General features: G+C 27.2%; 1 protein-coding gene across 2 annotated transcripts in view; it reads left to right on the plus strand.

The window, feature by feature from the left end:
• The window catches only part of LOC136071876 (DENN domain-containing protein 10-like), a 36,645-nt gene extending 18,924 nt beyond the window's left edge, over positions 1 to 17,721 (plus strand). The window contains exons 7-9 of one of the 2 annotated variants that reach the window (XM_065797435.1): positions 4,991 to 5,029; positions 5,187 to 5,281; positions 17,489 to 17,721. In XM_065797435.1, coding sequence (XP_065653507.1) covers positions 4,991 to 5,029; positions 5,187 to 5,281; positions 17,489 to 17,662 — 308 coding nt within the window. In that variant the 3' untranslated portion in view covers positions 17,663 to 17,721. Of the gene's footprint in view, positions 1 to 4,990; positions 5,030 to 5,186; positions 5,282 to 11,189; positions 11,277 to 17,488 lie in introns of those variants that run through there. The other variant, XM_065797436.1, reaches the window with a different exon arrangement.
• Positions 17,722 to 21,134: the final 3,413 nt, after the last annotated feature.

Consider the following 21,134-nt stretch of genomic DNA (forward strand, 5'->3'; position numbering starts at 1 on the left):
GCAATATCAAATTTACATTTAGAGGCCTTCTTATAACTTTTAGTTTGTTATCATTATATTTGTTTAACAAACTGTTTCTTATAAGAGTGACATATGTTTTATCATTTAAGGTAAAAACTACTATAAATGTTTCAGTCAAGTTTACTTTTTATGCTTTAAATTAATGTTATTAATTTTTTTTTTTTCAAATTAATGACTATTGTTCAAATCTTTCTAGAATATGTGCATGTATAGGTAATTTTCTAATAAATCTTATTTTTTGCAAAGTTGTGCACCTATGTGTACTTTGTTAGTATTAATTTAAATTCAGTTCTTCAACTTTTTTTCTTTAATTTTTTGAATTGTAGTATTGTTGTTAGTCTTAGCTGTATCTTTGCTTTACAATTTTTTTTTTTTTTAATTTTTTTTTAAATTTTATTTTATTGTGTTACAATTATATTTTTTATTTTGTGTCATTTTATTTTATCGTATTACAGTTTTATTTTTTAATTATTCTCTTTGTTTTTTCCTGAGAAAAAAGTGGACTGGATTTAGGTTCTTATTCCAAAAATTAAAGTCTGTAAAATATATTACTACCATGCTAACCTAAATCTGCAGGAGTATATATAGTTGTTTCAAGAGATACAGGTTAGGTAGCAAGCTATGGTTGGTGTTTTGCACTTTTTTGACAGTTTTCATTGTTAGCATTAAATTCTTTTTTGCTGTTTGTAGAGCAAGCAGCTGGACATTAGTGTTATGACATTTCAACAACCTCATATGGCCACAGTCCCATAAGATCAGTTTAGGTATAAAAACACTAAAATTAACATTTGTTTATGATTTCATTTTAAAAACCTCACCCAGGGCTTAAAAAAACTGTTTTGGAAATATTGTAATATATTAAAATTTGAATAAATTCTTTTATGACTACAGTATAATATAAAACACAATTCAGAAATAGTAATTGAATAATATAATATAATACAATCACTTTTTTGATAAAGTAAACTTGTTTTTTTTAGACAAATTGTTTTTTTCAGCAATTTTACACTTTATTTCTTGCATGATTTTAATCGCTCTTTTTAGCACAAATGTTACTTATTTGTGTTTGAATTGCTGTATTGTCTTTTTTCTAATGTTTCCTAAATATTGTTTTTGCTTTCTTGTGTTTCTTTAATCTGTTGTCTAATTTTTCATAATTGTCTTCTTTATAAAAATGATCACTGAACTAAACATCAAGCCAAGTTCCACAAATCAATTCACAAATTTCAGCAAGCGGGTTACGTTGATCTGGAAGTAGCAGAAAAGCAAGTAAGGCATATTTTGTTCTAGAGTTCCACCTTGCTTATATTAGATGCTTTAGAAGTAATGAAGGGAAATAAGCCGTGTTCTTAATATTATCAAATAGCATTTCCCAGTTCATTTAAAAAATGCATATTGTTGCGCTATTTTATTTTTTTAAATTTTATTTTTACATCATTTTGTCAAAAGTCATTTCTTAGGTTTGCATAGTTGTCACTGACTTCTTGTACAATTGGGAGATTTTGTCTTTCCACCAAGAATTTTGGCCAACTGAATGTTTTCGGACTAAATCTAATACATGATGTTGACATCCTATATACTGAGGTATTGGAATGTTTTTTTGTTTAAATTCCTGTTGGATCAGTACAACTCCATTTTTCACTCCAGTGTTGACACTTGTGGTATCGCAGATTATAACTTTAATGCTTTCCCACAAATAATATTGGTCGAACACTTCAGTTATTCCATTAAATATTGAAAATTTGATAATATTAAATATTGATTTATAATACAATAACTTTCACTCCTTGCTTGTTAATTTTTCTACCATCAAATTGCAGAGCCCAATTTTCATTTTTAAGAGTTTCTTCCAAATTCTGTTGCATTTTCTGTGATTCTCTAACAGATGCCTTATATATTGCAGACTGATTTGGTGTAGGGATATCAATACATTGGTCAGATAGTTGTTTGCATACTCTTGCTGATTTAGTTGAATTAAGTTAATCTGTTTCACTAGATGAACTGCAGTTTCCATCATGGAATATTGCTTGTTTTTCCTTTTTTTTAGCAGGGGATTCAACAGTATATTCACAGTCATTTGTTTTATCATTAGAAGTTTCTGGGTATTCTAATATATTGAAAGCAATTTCAGATTCTACATTTCTACTTGAAGAAGAAAAATTACATGCACTACAATTGATATATTTCCTCTGTCAACATTTGATGGACTTTAACTTGTATTGTTGTTGCATAGCAACCTCTCCTCATGATTAAATCTGCATTTCATAAAATCTTTTATCTTCAGTTGCCAACCAGATGAAATCTGTTTTTGTAATATTAAACACATTTAAAAACTTAATTTGATGCATTTTTGAAATACCATATGGTATTTCAAAAATGCATCATATTTTTCAATTAATGCATCAATTTTCCTCTATTGATTTTTCTGTTATGAGTGAAAAATTTTCTTCAATTCATCAGCTATGGCTATAATTTTGACATTTCTTTATTTTTCATCTTTTGAAAGAAATAGCCTCTAATAATCCCTCCAATAATTTTCGTATCTTTCAGCATTCTAGATAAGCCATCAAGTTGATCATTGGTTGTTGGTAATAATTTTCTTTGTGTGACACTATTTTGGTATACTGTCAAGTTTTTTCTCCAGGTACCAGAATTTTTTCCAACATTTTCTTTGCTCTTCATATATGACATTTTCCAGAAAAGGTAATTTAAAATTAACAATTGAAAACAATAACATGCAGCAACTGAAAGTGGAAACAGATAATACATCAAAGAGCAAATATTCGCATTGAATTAATAGTTTTCAAAGAACTAAATAATACTTTTTCTATAGTTACACACTTCCAACAAAATATTTCAATCTGTGTCCTGGGTGAGGTTTTTGTAAAGGAAAAACATAAATGTACTATCAATCTCATTATGGCACTATTGCTCATTAACAAAAATTTGAAAGAAAAAAATTATACACATTAAATTCTTTGTCTATACACTTATAGAAGATCACTAGTATTGAAAAAAGATTTATAAGATCATTCCAAGTGCTTACTGTAAAAATTAAATAAATGGATTTTATTAAATGTTCCGAGCTTTTCTTAACTTAAATATTTCCGCAGCATCTAAAATGAAAACTTATTCTTTTAACAATTTTAATAGCTGTTGTTTTTCATAGTTTAAAAGACATCTGTAATCTTTTTTTTTTAAAAACTGTTAGCTTTGTGTTAGGATATGGGTGGTAACTAATGGTAACTAATGGTGGTAACTAATTAACTAGTAGTATATTAACAAACTTTTCTTGATCACTGTTCCAAATATTAGGAAATTTTAAAAACAATGTATATGTATAACAATGATAATTTGGGTACTAATTGCAGTTTTTTTTTGTTTTTTTTTGGACTAACAGCTATTTTTAAATTATTGATTTTTGAATATACCAGCTTTATCTTATTTAAAATATCGACTTTTAAATATATTAACTTTAAAAGCTGCAATCTTGATTACCTTTTTAGAAAACATAAACTTTAACTAATCATTTTTTTCTGATAAAAAAACAACTAATCGAGTTGTTACTCTTGACAAAATAATCTTTTGGGTAGTTTAGTTTTTAAAAACACAAATGGGGAAAAGTAAGATCGCTAAAATAAAAAAGTTGAATTATAATGTTAATTTAAACCCACAACGACCGCTTTACCTTCTCAGAAGTCTGATTTCTGTCTTTCCTCAACATCAACTTTCAACAAACGGAACGGTTCAACAATATTATCAGTATGTTATTACAGAAAAAAGTAAAAGGTTCAAGTCTACTCAAAACTTTTTTCATGCAAAACAAAAAGTGGGAGTAGGGATATGGTTTGCCTTGACAAAGATTTCTATTATGAAAATATGGAGATATGTTGCCTAAGAAAAATTGTTAATATATGGAAATATGCTGGCTTTGGAAACTGTATAATTTCTGAAGTACAAATTGTTTATGAAGTACAAAAGTTTATTAAACTAAATAAATTGTACATTTCAATGCAAAATACAAGTTATTTAACCTTGAACACAGTTAACTGGAACAAAAAAAAACACGAGAATCAGTTTGAAAAATTTCTTGTAAATTTGTTTGATTTTTTCTCAAAAAAACATAGAAGCAAAAATAAAATCAGATAAAGATATGCCTAGATTGAATGCTGTAGTGATAGAAGATTTGACTTCAATATATATATATACATATATATATATATATATATATATATATATATATATATATATATATATATATATATATATATATATATATATATATATATATATATATGTATATAAACTTGAAATATGATATTTAACCAAATAAATTCAAAAATAGTCAGAACAGTGAAACGAATAGAAAATCCAAAAATAGTCAGAACAGTGAAACGAATAGAAAAACGAATAGTAAATCTTTTTTCTCAAAATGTTTTTATTAAAAACAATATAATTACCAAAAAAAGTTACTAATACAAAATATTTTTTCATATGTTAAAACTATTAGCACTAGAGGCCTTTCAAATAATCATCAGTAGTGCTCTACTGTAGAGTATATATATATATATATATATATATATATATATATATATATATATATATATATATATATATATATATATATATATATATATATATATATATATATATATATATATATATATGTATATATATATATATATATATATATATATATATATATATATATATATACACACACACACACACACAATTGAAGTTTTAAAATGGTGCTTTTCAACCAGAAAGTTTATTTAGAAAAAAAACTAATAATTAAAAAAAATGAAACGTATGTACGTGTATATATTTATACATTTAAGTATATATGTATGTGTGTGTGTGTTTATATATGTATATATGTATGTATGTATGTATGTATGTATTTATGTATGTATGGATGTATGTATGTATATAAAAATATTGTATGTTATTATATTGTTTTTATTAGTTTCTGATACTGAAGTTGTTATCAATCCTGACTCAAAAGGTTCTTCTTTTTTTTATGTTATTTATATTGCATTATTATATTTAAAATATTTTTTAATTATCAAGTCACTCAATTTCTTTTTGTTGAATTACAGATTTTTCAACTTGCAGGCCTTTCATTATTGCAGTTTCTATTTGTTTTCACCTTAAATTTTTAGAGTATTTTCAGATGAGTAAGTTGCATAAAGATATTGCGACCTACTTAGTTCAAACATCTCAAGATGATGATATTGGAGATGATGATATCATTAAGGTAGGAGTTTAATGTTTTATTTGTGACAAAGGTATTTATAATTTATGATTCTTAATTAAATTGTATTTGATAAAATATTGTGGTTACTTCATCAAAAAGGTTAATTCAAAATTTTTTTTTATCTTTAGCACTTTCCCTTAATGCTTGCTACCTTTTTAATAACTATTAAGAATAATGATTTTAAAAATAATTATAATCATAAATTCCAACATGCATGAAGAAAGATTTATGTGTAAAACTGTTTATATTATATTTTATATTATTATATTATATTATACATATTATACATGTAATTGTATTATTGGGTATATATTTCATATTTTGTCATTTGCCATTATCACTTTTATCTTTTTTGTTGTTGTAATATTACCACTACGAAAATTACCATCAAAAATTTACTAGCTCCTCCTCCACAACCCCTTACTCCTCTTAACTACTTTTATCCTACTTGTCCTCTCAACCCACTACTCCTCCTACTCTCAATGACAATTAATTTGGAAGTTTTATATTTGAGGTTTTCTTAGGCTTTTACCGCAAGAATCTTACTTGCCTTCTAAAAAGAATAAAGATTTTGTATTTGAATATAACATGGAGTAGTTTAAGCAATTTTTTACAAACATGTATGATTTTTATGCATGCCATATAGTGTGAATGATTATTGTCATGGATGATGACAGCTGTTGCAGTTTATTGTGTTGTGAAAACAATAAAAACAATGAGAATTGAATAAGAAACTAAAATATAAATAAGCAATGGAAAGCAAAGAGTAATTTTAAAGTTAAGGTGAGAATGCATCACAATTTTTGTGCTTGGCATTATGCTGTTTATTGTCTTTGTGCTGATTTATTATAGTATTTGTTCTACACAGAAAATTTATGCTTGATTATAGAAACAGATGAAAATTTGATAATTAAGTGAAAGACTAAAGACTATTTATATCAGGGTGTTAGCCAGCCTGATGGCATCATGTAAAACGCAGAATTCCCAAACGATTTAAAATTCACAATAGTTCGAAAGATCATAGTAAAAAATAAAAAAAAACCCATATCAGGCTCAGATTTTAAGTGTTATTATAGATGCTTAGAAAATGTAATTAGTACAAAGAAAAGAGTTAAATTGATTGAGAACAATTTTTTTTTAAATATGAAAAAAAGAATTGTCATTAACAAGGGAGATCATTTATTCAAAAGTTAAAAATACAATATTTTTTAATTGATGTTAGTTATTCTAAAATTTAGATTTTTCAATATGTTTAATATATTGTTTTTTTGTATTTAATCTTATAATTCAAAAACTCTTATTTACATTTTTATATTAAGTTAGGAAAGGTATAAAAATCTTTGCATATTAATAAATAATAAATAACATACTTTAAATTAAGTTAACTTTTTTTTATTAAAGGAATTAAAAATAGTTTAAGTAAACTAAGTTTGCTGTTAAAGTACACTAAAAATAACATCAACAGTAAAGTATCATTTATGTTATATTTGCATAAAACATAAAAGGGGATAGTTAAAAACTTACATAAATTTTTATAATTTTATTTTATTTTATTTACAAATGCAAAATTTTTATTTACAAAAACAAAATTTATAAAAACAAAAATTAATTATTATTTTTTTAATATACAAATACAAAATTTACAAGATTTTAAATTCGCTGCTTAAAATTTACTTGCTGCTCGCGTGCAGTAAACAAATCTCATTCTGCCTTTTTAAATGTCTTTGTTGATTATTTAAATTAATTCTAAAGTAGCGTATCGAAAAAAAGTTTTTTAATTAACTTTCTATTTGATCGATATTGGCGAGCCAAGCAGGTTTCTTATCTATCAAGTATCTTAGCTGTTGATTTAAATAAGATTTTTATGATGACCTTTTAAAGCCACATCATATTTAATGTAATTTTAAATTTAATATTTAAAATTTACACATAAAAGCACCGTGATTATTTGCCTGTAAGTTTCTTTATGTGTGTTTGTGTTCTGCCTGAACCTCTGGCGCGGTGTTCACTCACCCGTAAGATACTTAATGTATTTTTGTGTTCTGTTTAAATCTCTGATGCAGTGTAACTCAGGAACCAACTAGTGACTTCAACTATAAAACCTACGCTCACCTTAATCTCAAGTATTTTGTTAGATGTTTTCCTATTGCATTTCCAAAATATTCCCATCAATGTTTTAAAGTATTGCTTATAGGATGTAACTCCTTCTAACTGCTCCAGATCAGGTCAGGTTTAGGACCAGTACTACCTTCTTCATGCCCTGTTGCCTTATAGGGTTTGCTTTTTTAGGCAAAGGCCAGAAAAAACAAACTCTGACTTAAAAATCTCATGCCTTGGGGCTCTTAGTTGAGTTAAGGCTGGAGAGGTACCTCTATAAAACAACTCATTTTGGGCAAATGTTAACTGCATCCTTCTAAAATTCCCCTAGCTTGGGGCTCTTGGTTGAGTAAAGGCTAGAGTTAGTGTCTTGATAAAAATATCTTGAGCAGATGTTAACTGCTTCCAGCTACTGTCTTGTAAGAAGCCTTCTAGGCAAAGACTTAAAAGGTAAGCAGAACAAATCTGTTTAACAGCCTCGAACCCCTTTTTCATCTATTAGACTGGCATAAATGTAAACCTATGCAACATTGTTTCTTGCCTAGGATGATGAATGATGGATCTTCTCGACTCTTTTGCTTGTGCTTCCTTGATAGTGGCTATACAGCTCTTCCTGCTATCTCCTAATAAGGGTACAGCTCTAAAGCTTAGTTAAATGGTTCTTAGGCCGGTTGATAGTGAGGTTTCCTTCTGTGGTAGCTCTCAGAGAGGCAAATTTCATCAGCAGCTGCAAAATATCAGAGTATTAACAGTGCCATGTTAAGGATGGATTATGTCCCTATTAATGTTTTTGGTGTGCATTGTCGAGGCCACATAAGGAGCCCTATGTTATGACTTAGAGTTAAATAATAAGACAACTGCAAAGTTTATGGTTTATGAGGCTGTGATCTATCTATGAATGAGTCAAGTTCTCGTTAAACTTAAATCATGCCAAAAGTATCCCAAAGTATTAAACATAAAAAACCATCCCCCATCTAACTGTTTTAATATATCTTTTACAAACATTCGTTGTCTGCAAAGGAACCTTCCATCAGTTTAATCTTACCTCTTGCAAAATTTACCATGCTTACATGCACTTAGTGAGACTAATTTAAATTCTGTTGTTCCTTCTTTAGATCTCAGTGTTGATGGGTACTATCCTTTGGTTGGCAAAAACTCCAATAGTCACATGCTTGGCTTGGTGGTATACATACGCATCAATTCACCTATTTGTTGTGAAATTGTGTTTGAATCTTTTGACCATTCTTTAATGTGCTTCCGCTTAGCATCTTTTTACTCCTTCAATTTTCTCTTTTTTCTTTATCTGTCTCCTACCAAAACTGCACTCTTTTAGATGTAATTTCAAATTGACCAAGCCCTTTCTTTTATAAGATTTAGCAGGGTTTGATAGCCGGGGCTAGAAAAAAATTTATAATACTTAATATATTATAATTTTATGCTTACATTTACTATTTAAATACTGACATACATTTATACAATATTAAACTCTAATTTACTTCTTACTTTTTTGATGTTCAAGGAAAAAAACTGGATTAATAAAAGTTTTTATAGCATGAAGGGACGGATACAGTAAAAGGATGCAACTTATTGAATAAAAAGCTATACAAGAATGAGTTTTGGTTTATCGTTATAGAGATGATAGCTTGTTTGAGCTGTGACCATGATTGTATTTGTAGAAAAAAGAAAGAAATGCAACCTTACAACAATTGGGGAGTGGCTCAAGCTTTGCAGATAAAGCAGGTCTAATTACATTTACAATGTGCTTTTAGACTTTTTGTCTGAGAGTAAGAGAGTTGTTATTTGTCAATATAAGAATGCCAACAATATTTCAATATTTTTTTGCTGTAAAGAAATGGGTTTTGTTGTCTAACAAAAATTGTGGATTTCAAGTCCAGAATTTAAATCCATAAGTCATTGCAAGTCTTAGGCTGTTACAGAAGAGAGATCAGATTTAAAATCAGCAGCCTGTTCTTAGCAATAAAATAGTGAAGAACTTTTGTCAAAACAAGAGTATAAAGTTGAGTCGTTAGCAAATAGAGTGACTTTAGATTTCATGAAGATCGTTATTGTAGATAAGAAACAATACAGGAGCAACGATAGAACCTTGTGGTACCCTTAAAATTACTTGAAATAAAGAAGAAGGTAGGCCTTCAAGAATAACTGCAGTTAGAAAGAAATAGTTTAATAACCTTAAAACCTTTATATAAAGAAACTAATAACAGAGGGAGCACTAATCGTAGGATAGTTAGAGAGATCAAAATTTTTTCTAGAGTTTTGAAAAATTAGAACCACTTATTTAGCACTTTTTAAAAGTTTAACAAAAATTGAAGAGGGTTCTGGAGAACACTTTTTAAAGACAATGATGGTAATCTTGTCTGGAGCACAAACTGAAAAAGTTTTTAATTGAGAATTAACTTTAGCATTGGAAGCCAGAGTGATTTTGATGTTTAACAGTGGATTAATCTGTTTAACTGGCAGGAAGAGTTTGGCCATTAGATTCAAGAGTCGAATTAGAGTAAGATTTCTTTGCAAATAACTCTGCTTTATTCTGGGGAGAAGTGAAAAGATCAGACCCATAAATCATCTTTTCTTTTGATTCTCACCACATTCTTGAAACTTTGATTTATTTCTTTTCTGAAAATTTCTTAATCATTCTATACAAATATCCAAGTTGTACCAATGATAAAATGCGTTGTTTAATATTTTTTTTGATTTTTTTTTGTCAACTAAAAAGTAATCAAGTTTCAAAAATATTGACTGTACTTTCAAAAATATATTGTCAAGAGAAGCAGATGAGAAATTGGTTAGTGTTAAATCTTTGATGAATTGAATGGAATCCAAGCAGCGTTTTTTGTTATAAATTGTTTTGATAAAGGTCTTATTATCAATGCAGTTGCAATTAATTTTAGTGGAAATTTTGTTGTTGTTTGATATTTGTGTTCACTTAGAATAGATTCTTATTTGACATAACAATTTCATATTTATTGTATATATCAAACTAATTTAAACTCCAATGATCCTGTTCACACTTCTATAAATAAATCCTACATCAGTATAAGCAAAGCACCTTTCAAAATTAGATATGCTAATCATTTAAAATTATTTTTCATTCTTAAGTATAATAATGACGCTAGCAGAGTAGGTTTGAATATAAAAAATTGCAAAAATAAACCATGTCATTTTGCATGCTACATCACTAAATTTGTTGAAGTTAGACAAAAATGTTTAGAGACATTAGGGCGTTAGGAAAGACTATAAATTCTTACAATACCTATCCATTTAGAATTTATAGCAACTTGAACTTAAATTGATTTTGACTGAAAAATGAGGGGGGGGGGCGAGCGCTGAAAATGTTTCTGTTTACTATTAACCTTATAAGCTGCTAAAATCAGGCACTCAATTTATCCCATACTTTTACCAATCAATCAAATTAGAATATAGCAATTTAGTGACATTATTTTTTACTTTCATATCTTTTTGAAAAAGAAATACTCAATTTTCGTGATTTTATATATTTTACATTCATAATATTTATAAATTATACACAAAACAAAAGATTATAAAAGTTATAGATAAGACATATCAGACTCTTGACGCAACTTGAAATTATTTTAAGTATAAAAGTGTCTATTACCTAAAGAAAACAAGTCTTTCACTAAATAGTAGCACAGTCCTATTTTTGTAGTTGGTACTTCAATTTTGCAAATGATGTGGACATTTGGAATCCAGCGTTGGTTATCCAATGGTGGCCAGTTAAACTACACAGAATTATTTGGACACAAAGTTTGACAAGCACATCTTTTTCTTTTAGATTCATGTCTTCAATGGCTCCTATGCAACAATTTGGCTCATAGAAAACAAAAGGATAATCACCTGGTACTAAGTTTATAATTGTTACTTGAATGTTTCCGAAGTCATGAGGTTAATGCAAACTCCTCATCAACACTTAAGGTTCTGATGAATAGCACCGCAATCCTATTTAGCATGCAGAATGTATTCTAAAGTACCAACAATAATACACTATATTGGTCGTTATGCGCAAAACCTTGAAAATTCTATTTTTATTATCAAGGCAACAAACAATTCTTTTAAATTACATTAGAGCAAACGTTTTTGCTATGCTCATCTTCTTTGTAAAAAGGCTTGACTAGTTGAACTGTTACACTAGGAAGAGTTTCTCTAATTTAGTTTTAGGCAAACTATTAATTACTGACAGAAGTAAATAAGAAGTACACACTTATTGGTTATTTTTTGCCAAAAATAATTTGATTATTATTTTTAATTATTGATCGACTCATAGAATATTACCTTTTTTAGTTTTTATTAAATAACTTTTTTATTTTACAACATAAAAAAATAATATTATCATTAGATTCAGAATAAAAAACTCTATTAAACCAGATTTTTAAAAATTCTAAAACAAGTTTATTATTTAAAATTTTAAATTAGTAAATATGGTTTTTTCAAACTGATGCCTTTTTACCCTCACAAAAATGTTGCTAAATAAAAATATTTTTTTTACATGTTCTGATAGATGTAGTCCTACTCTAAATTGATCTGCTTTTATGTTATGATATTTTATAAAACTTTTTGTTTAAATAAAATTTAAGTGTAAGTGACCAACATAAAATACACTAACTTACCATATACATCTAATCTTTAAGATAATCCAAACCAATAGTTTTTTCTATCAGTCAGATTTTTTTCTAGAGTTATTGTTATAAATCTTTTATTTTATTGGTATTAGTAATTGCGTTTTGTGGATCTTAAAATAAACTATATTCTATTGTTTTGACAGATATAAGACTATGATTTCTAGATTCTGCCAGTTTTAAACTTCTTTGGTACTGAACTTTAGCATGGCAGCATCACTGCATACGTTATATAAAAGTATTAAAAAGTGAAAAAATTTGTATTACTTTACCCCTCTCATTATTCATTCAAATTAAACAAACTTGTTTGCAAACAAGTTGCTGTAAACCTTTATGAATATTTTGAAAAAAATTTACAGTCTTTCCTTATATATTTTAACATTTGTGCCAAATTTCAACAAATTTGGGTGAAAACCCTTTTTTTTTTTTGAAATTTATTTGTATTATTTTTTTGAAATTTATTTGTATTATTTTTTTGAAATTTATTTGTATTATTTTTTGAAATGCTTTTTACTCTATAATCCTGTCATTCTTTAAATAAATCAAAAGTATTAAGTTCTATTCTTTAAAAATCTGTTAAATAAAGGAAGTGAAATAATATCTAAGTGCACAAAAATAAGTTCCTTTTTGCTCAATTCTGTGGTTTTCAACACCTTTAAGTTTTCTGTGATTGTTCCAGGGTCTACACTACTACTTCTTTTTTTTTTTTTTTTTTGTTAGAAATTATTCGGTTGTTGTTTTTCTATTTTTTAACAATTTTTTATGATCTAAAAATATATATTTTTGATGATTGCTCATAGCATAAAACTTGAAGAAACCATGGAAACATAAACCATTAAAACCCAAGCTAAACAGATAAGTGAACATGAATACTTGTCTTGTAAAATATTTTTTTATCTCAAAATTTTATTTAATAAAAACTTAAAATAACATGGTTATGGTTAGTGTTAAAAATGACTTAGTTATCAATTTAATAATAAAATTAATACAAATCTTGCCGTGGCTACTCTACAAATTAAACATGTTATACTTGTCTAACACACCAATAGAAGTTCAAAAACAAGTAAGTGAGCCACGCAACTTTGTAAATTGTCATTTTGTCTTGAATTAGCAATCCTCTTCTGATTTTTTTTTCATTTTTTTTTGTTTTTTTTATACAACTTTTTATAGTTTTTTATATTTTTGTTGACTCATAAAACATAATGTGACTCAGCAAGTAATGTAAAAACTAAAAAAAGTGAAAAGCTGTTAAGCTATTCTCCTGAAACATATTAAAAACTCTTTCAAGATCAAGAATTATCTCTTGAATAGCAATAATTAGCTAATGAAATTGATTTACAGAATTTATATAAATCATTCAAAATCATACTCATTTAAGACGATATTTACATTTACTTTTACAACCATTTACATATCGATTCTGTAACTTTTTATTTGAATAAAAACTCTAATCTCCTGTCCTCTTTGGATGGTAAAATTTCAATAACTCTATTTTTTGAGGAAAAGACCTTAAGACTAGTTTATTCAATCTATTTACTGACATTCTGAGTGTAAGTTTTTATTCTTCTAAGAGTATGTTGACTTTTTGCACTCACACGTTGTAATAGGTATTGTAGCAAGTATACGAAAAGCCTCAAAAATGTTAGGAAAGCCTCTTATATCCATAAACTTTAATGTATCAGAAATATTAGATAGTAATTATGTCTTCCTTTTTTAAAGTTCCTACCATAACTCTAACTTACCATGTACTGATAAGAAATGAGGAAGATCAGATTCAAAAAAACTAAAACCCTTTTTTTAATCTAAAAAATGGCTTTAATAAAAAAAGCAGGAATAAGTAGGGTTTGGGAAAACCCGGCATTTTTAGACCCGACGAGTCCGAGTTGAGTCTAAGAATATTTATCGGGTCCGGGTTCGGTTCCGGGTCCAAAGCGTCTATTTAACTTGCAATTTTAACAATAGCATGAAAGAATTTTTTGTTCTCATGCCAATTTTTAAACATGGATTTGGTATACGTTAAGGTAAATAAAACAACTTTTATCTAGTTCAACGTCTAACGTAAATATATTATTCTATACTTTTATTATAATCTTACCTAATAACTACCAAATAAACTTGACATTATTTTTTTAAAAATATCGCATTTTATAAAATGCATGTAAATATACTAGCAAAAATAAACTCAACTTAATTAAAATACTTGCAAGTGTTTAATACAAAACAGAGCAATTATTTTTACTTAAAAAATAAAACATTAAAAAAACTAATGCACTTAATGAATTGTCCGATAATCTAGAACGAATTCTTGTGCAGAAGTTGGATCCTACAGAAAATGTTCGTTCGTAACTTGTTGATGTTGGTTTTATCGTCATTAACGCTTGATACAATTTTTCTAAATATACAGATCTTTTTTTAGTTTTTGAAAATAATAAAATAAATTGAAAATAATAAAAATAATTCTTTTTTAATATCAGCTAATTTATCTCCGCAACTTTGCAAAATTGGACATTTTTCTTAGAAAGCATAGTACCATTTACAAGAGAATCTAATAACTCTTCTATTTCTTGGTTTTTACGGCTATTTATTTGAGTTTTTATCGTCATTAGTAGCTCTCTACTTAAATTACCATTGGATTCTTTTAATATTCTTAACATAAAACCAATTGCTAATCGGGCTGTTACAAGATTAGCATCGTCTCTGCTAAGAGCTTCAACAGTTAATTTACTAGGCTTTAGAGTATTTTCCAATTCATTTAATAATTCAATATTAATATTTTGTATTAAATGTACACTTCCAATATCTTGCAGAGCTTCTTTAATGATATAAAAAATCTAGATATCATTTCGATCATTGAGCTTCAATGAGTTCTCATGACTAACACTACCTGAAGTTCATTTCCTAAAACTATTTTGATCTTTTCTTGCAAAATATTATTTCTCACAGAAGAGCTTTTAAAAAATTTAACAATTATACGAACACTTTAAATATTTTCTTTTACATTGCCTAAATTTGTTAATTCAACTTGTCCGTACTCTTTGACGTCACCGTCGCTTTCATCAGAATAATAATTTTCATTTTGATCATCATTAATATCATCTTGACCACGGTCATTTCTATCTCCATCAACGTCATCTTCATCTTGCAGGACGGTAATACTTTTCTTTTTATACAGTACATCACAGACAGCTAAGTGTATAGTGCGATTCAAACACAAATTATAGAGACTAGGAGGTTCTCGTCCAAATTTTATCATTACACTTGCACCGTCGCCGGTTGAACCAGCTATATGTTTTTTAAAATTAATATTATATGTGTTTAAATGTTGTTCTACTTTTTCAACTAACTGTACAGCTGTACACGAGTTAAAAATTCTCACTTAACCCAGATTAATTCTCACTTAACCCAGATTAATTAAAAATTCTCACTTAACCCAGAGTCAATTCCATGCAAATTGATATTGAGATATTTCCGAATTTTCATACTCGTCCATTCATCAAGTGTAATGCTAAATTGTCGGCCTTCTTTGTTTTTTTCTTGTAACAATTCTAATATTTCCAACTTCTTTTTTTCATTAAACTTATGAATTAAATTCATAACATCTCTTTCGGTTTTAGGAATATTATAACTTGATTTTACTAAACTTTCACGAATAAAACTAGACTTTGTAATCGCCCTAACTGATATACCATCAAGAGCGGGCATTTTAGAGAAAATTTCTTCTAAAGGCTTTCTTGCGACGGAAACAAAACTATCGAAAGTTTTTAATTGTTTGGTGCCAGAATTTTCTCCTATTTCTTTCCGTGTTAGTAAAGAAATTCCAGGTTTAACTTTTAAATGTTTAATCATTGATGAAGTATTTCCATCTTTGCTTGATATTATCGTTGAACACTTATTGCATTTTCTACTTTTCACATTGTACATTGAGTGAAATACTCCCACACTTTGGAGTGCTTCGGCATAATGGGGCTGTAAAAAAATGTTCCAGTAAATTTATGATATTTCATTTTTTTCCTAAAATAGAGAAGTAATTAACAAATAAAAAGTGTTTTTTTTTAAGTTATTTAAATACACACTAAAAGAATTAACTTAAATTCAATCTTTCTAATCTAAAGTTTTTATATTAGCGAATGCTTTTATAGAAAAATATTATATTAGCAAATCCTTTGGAGCATTCGCTTATATATAAAAACATTTGATTAGAAAAAATTTGAGTTATGAAGTTGATTCTTTTGGTGTGTATTCAGACATACATAGAAACATACATAAACTTGAATGTTTTCAAAACATCTAAAAAGCCGTGGCCAAGTTCAACTTTAAGTTAGATTCACAAACCCTACTACTATATTTTTTTAGAAAGGTAGGGATCCAGCTCGACGACGCACCGCTGCCTACGAAATAGGGCAAAACATTCAAACCATGAACTCGCCGAGCCTTAAACCGGGTATCGGATCCAGGTATTTACCCACAGACTCGCCGAGTCCAAGTCCGGGTACCCGGAACCGAAAAACCCTAGGAATAAGCAAGTTCATCATTAACAATTCTCAACATTAAACTTGATATCTAAATCATTGAGAAGATGATTTGGAAGTGTATAATATGTGTGTGTGTGTATAAATACATATATATATATATATATATATATATATATATATATATATATATATATATATATATATATATATATATATATATGTATGTATGTATGTATGTATGTATGTATGTATGTATGTATATAAACACACATTTTTTTCTGAACTATCTTTATTAATGAAACTCTGTATAAAATAAGAAATTTATTAATTGATTTTCTACTAATTTATTATTTGCTTTATAAGTAATAAGTGATTTTCTATTAATATATAGAAAATAAACTTATATAGCGTTTCTGTATCTATTTAAATATTTATTAAACACTATAAAACTTAGATTTAATAATTAACAGTACTTTATTATTATATAACAACCTGTCATAAAAAAGCATCTTACTGCATAATAGAAATGTCCTTGATTTTAATTTTTAAAATATCCGGTGGGATATTATATAACCAGATAGCTTTAAAATTTAACCGGATTGCTCTAAAATGGTTGGATAAGAAAATTCTTGCATTTTATTAATATTGGATATTAATAGACAGTCAAAAAAATTTTTTTTTTTTTTCAAGTTGTTAAAAATAAAAATAAATCTAAAGCATGTTTGTAATCGGGAGAAAAAAATTTTATTTTTATTATAGTCTTGATATTCCAAAATTTTTAAATTTAACAAATTGTTTTCATCGCGTTATTGTGCTTTCGTATTTTCTACGCCTTTTTTTTAAATAAAGATGTTTCTTTTTTTCAAATAAGTAATGCAAAGTATTTAAAAGAAATGGGCGAAAACCTGCTGTTTTAATTTTGTATTTTTTATCAAATTACGTGAATAAGTATAAATTAAAATGTCTTTTTTTCTTTTTCTCTGTAGGGTTTAATTAAGAAAACCAAAGATATTATCGATGGTTTGAAAAATATGGACTCAGAGAATCACTCCAATCCTGGTGTTTCAATGGATTTACTGAAGTCGAAAAATTTGAGTAAAACAATGCAATCTTTTTTATTTAATCTTGCATCGGCGGAAGGTTTAGTGAAAATAATTTGATAATACACTGTGACTTAAATGACTTTTTTAAAATTATTTTTATAAATAATTTCGAATTATTTATTTTTTAATTTCTTTCCTTTTCTTTTTATTAACATTTAATTTATTTTTTAAAGAATCCTTTTTTTAATTTTTAATATAGTTTAATTGATAAGTATTATTACAGTATAATATATTACAAGTGCAATATATATAATAAAATAATGTTATTGCGATATTTATTGTTATATGCAAATCTGTTTTTGGACTTAAGATCAACTATTTTAACTATTAAGAACTGTCTCAACAATATAGTAAAAATATATTTTTATATCAGTATTAATATGAGAAAAAAAAATCTAGTTTTAAATGGAAAAAAGGGATTAACACAACCTGTGTTTTTAGAAGAGCCATTAAATTTTATAATTAACTTTTTAAAGATCTTATGATATTTAAAATTTTACTTGGATAAACTTTCAGAAAACGACCGGCTTAGGCAAAACTAGCTGCACGTTTCCGTGCCGTACCGTTTCTTTTGTAGAAATAACGTGATGCAATATATATTTTAGTTGACTAAAAAGAAATATCTTTCCAAAGAATGCTAATTTAGTGTGTACCTCTTTTTAGATCTTTATCTGGCGCACTGTCCATTTAGCTATGTTCGTTCAATTTTAGAAAATCAGTTTGACAGACTAGCCAAGTGCATTCTTTGTGTAGCTGTTTTGATTTAAATTGAGAGGAAATTAAACAAAGTAGGAAAACAGTTGTATTTTACATCTTGTTTTCTGTATTCCTTTGTGTACTCTAGCATCAAAATTTATACATGTTTAATTGATGTACTTAAGCATCAAAATTTATGCATGTTTAATTTAAGGTTGTCCTATGCCATTAAGCTTGTCTCACTAATGTTCAACTTAAAAAAACTTTTAAAGTTGCATATAATAGAATGCTCAGATATGGAAAAAGAAAAGAAAAATATTTAAAAAGTATTTTACGGACTTAATAAACCATGCTGGGACCCAAAATATCCTAATTTTCTTAATAAGTTTTTAAACAATTTTTAAAAAAGCCTCTTATATCCATAAAATTTAATTTGTCAGAAATATTAGATAGTAATTATGTCTTCTTTTTTTAAAGTTCTACCATGACTCTAATTTACCATGCACTGATGAGAAATGAGGAAAATCAGATAAACATTTAAAAAATATTTTATGAACTCAATAAACCATGTTGGGACCCAAAATATTCTAAATAAAGTATTCTGTTTCTTTTAGCTTTTTTACAAAGGTAATACATAACCTTTTTTTTTTTTCAGAAGGTGCTGATAGGTGATCGTGATCATTTATTAAATTGCTTCTCTGATGTCAATTTTATAATGAGACTAGTATTAAATTATTTAAAGACCAACTATCATTACTGCATTGGAAAAGTATTAATTTTGATTATAACATAAATAATATTTATGAAACTATTTTAAAAACATTTTTTTCTGTTTATAAAGTTAATTTTCCAATAGTATAAAAAACAATAACAACTAAGAATATCAATACACCCTTGATTACTAAAGGTTTAAAAAATCATCCAGAATAAAACTAAAGTTATATATAAATTTTTTAAAAACAAAAACAGCTTCAAGCGAAAAAATTTATAAGAACTACAAAAATCTATTTGAAAAAATTCGTAAAAACCTGAAGAAAAATTATTACTCCCAATTATTCAATACATTTAAAAACGACACAAAGCGCACGTGGCAACTAATGAAAGAAATTATTAGCAAAAAAAATCATGCTCTGGTTTCCTGCCACAAATGGTTAGAGTCGATAACAAAAGTTTATATGAACCCAAAACTATAGCTCAAGAATTTAACAAATATCTCACTCATATAGGACCAACACTGTCTGAAAAAATCCCTAAGACAGAGTCTTTGTCTACTGATTATTTAGAACCCCTGGATAATTTCATTTGTTCAGATGAGTTATCTTCCGAAATAATGTTTGATGAGTTTGAAAGAGCCTTCAAATCTGTTCAAAAAAATTAAGCAATTGGAGCAGATCAAATTAATGGAAACGTGGTTATATATTGCTTCAAAAAACTTAGAGTTGTTCTTTTTAAAATCTTAAGGCCTTCTATCCATCAAGGAATATTCCCAGAACAATTAAAAATTGCAAAAATTATTTCTATTTTTAACGAAGGGGACAAATCTGAAATCAGAAATCATCGCCCTATTTCTGTTCTCTCCACATTTTCGATATTTCTAGAGAAAACTATGTTCAACAGAATATACAAATCTTTTCATGATAATAATCTATTTTACATCAATCAATTTGGTTTCAAGAAAGATAACTCAACTGAACATGCAATTATCCGACTTGTACGTGAAATCTCAAAATCATTCGAAAAATCACAATATACATTAGGAATTTTTATTGACCTATAAAAAGCTTTTGATACGGTCGATCACCATATTTTGATTTATAAACTCAAATACTACGGAATAAAAAATAAAATTTTAAAAATGATATAAAAATTATCTATCTAACCGAAAACAATTTGTACCATTTAACAATCATTATCAACCCACTTTTCTTAATATAACCTGTGGAGTCCAACAAGGTTCAATTCTTGGACTCTCCTTTTTTTAATTAATATAAATGACTTAAATGAAGCTTCAAAACTAATGAGCGTTATGTATGCAGATGATACAAACTTATTCCTTTCAAACTATGATATCGCTGAACTTTTTAAAACAGTAAACGAAGAACTCAGACATATATCTAATTGATTCAAGTTAACCTTGAGTACTAATAAAACAAAATGGCTTTTATTTCATTCGATGACAAAAAAGCGATTTCTCCTATCAAAATTACCTCAAATCTTTACCGATCAGAAGGAAATAAAAGAGATTTTGTTACAAAATTTTTAGGTGTTTATCTTGATGAAAACATTACTTGGAATCACCGTGCTAATTATATAAGTACAAAAATTTCTAAAAAAAAAATGGTGATTCTATATAAATCACGAATCTATCTCAATAAGAAAGTCTTAATCCATCCTCTTTTAGAAAATCATTTAACTCATCTGGTAAAATGCTTCGAAAACCGTTTGAAGTTACAGTATCTAACTTTACTTGCTGGTGTGGCTAAACAACTAGGCGGAATATTTTTAAAAACAGATGGTGGGTTTAAAGGTCGTTGCTTCCCATATTTGCTTTTAAAAGGTGCTTCATTTGGCCAATGCAGTTGACATACTGCTGTATAGTCTGTAACAATAAAACCAGTTCTTGGGATAGCTTCACTACATCTTTTTCTCTCCTCTAGATTCTTCGGGAATTTATAAATTGATATTTTTGTTGTAGTTGAGTATTGATATTTTTGTTGTAGTTGTAATTGATATTGTAGTTGTAGTTGTATAAATTGATATTTTTGTTGTAGTTGAGATAATTCGACTTGCAAAGAGATACACGGCATATTAAAGGCATTTTTAAGGCATTTTA

Source organism: Hydra vulgaris, chromosome 05 (genome assembly GCF_038396675.1).
Source record: "Hydra vulgaris chromosome 05, alternate assembly HydraT2T_AEP".
Classification (NCBI taxonomy): Eukaryota; Metazoa; Cnidaria; class Hydrozoa; order Anthoathecata; family Hydridae; genus Hydra; species Hydra vulgaris.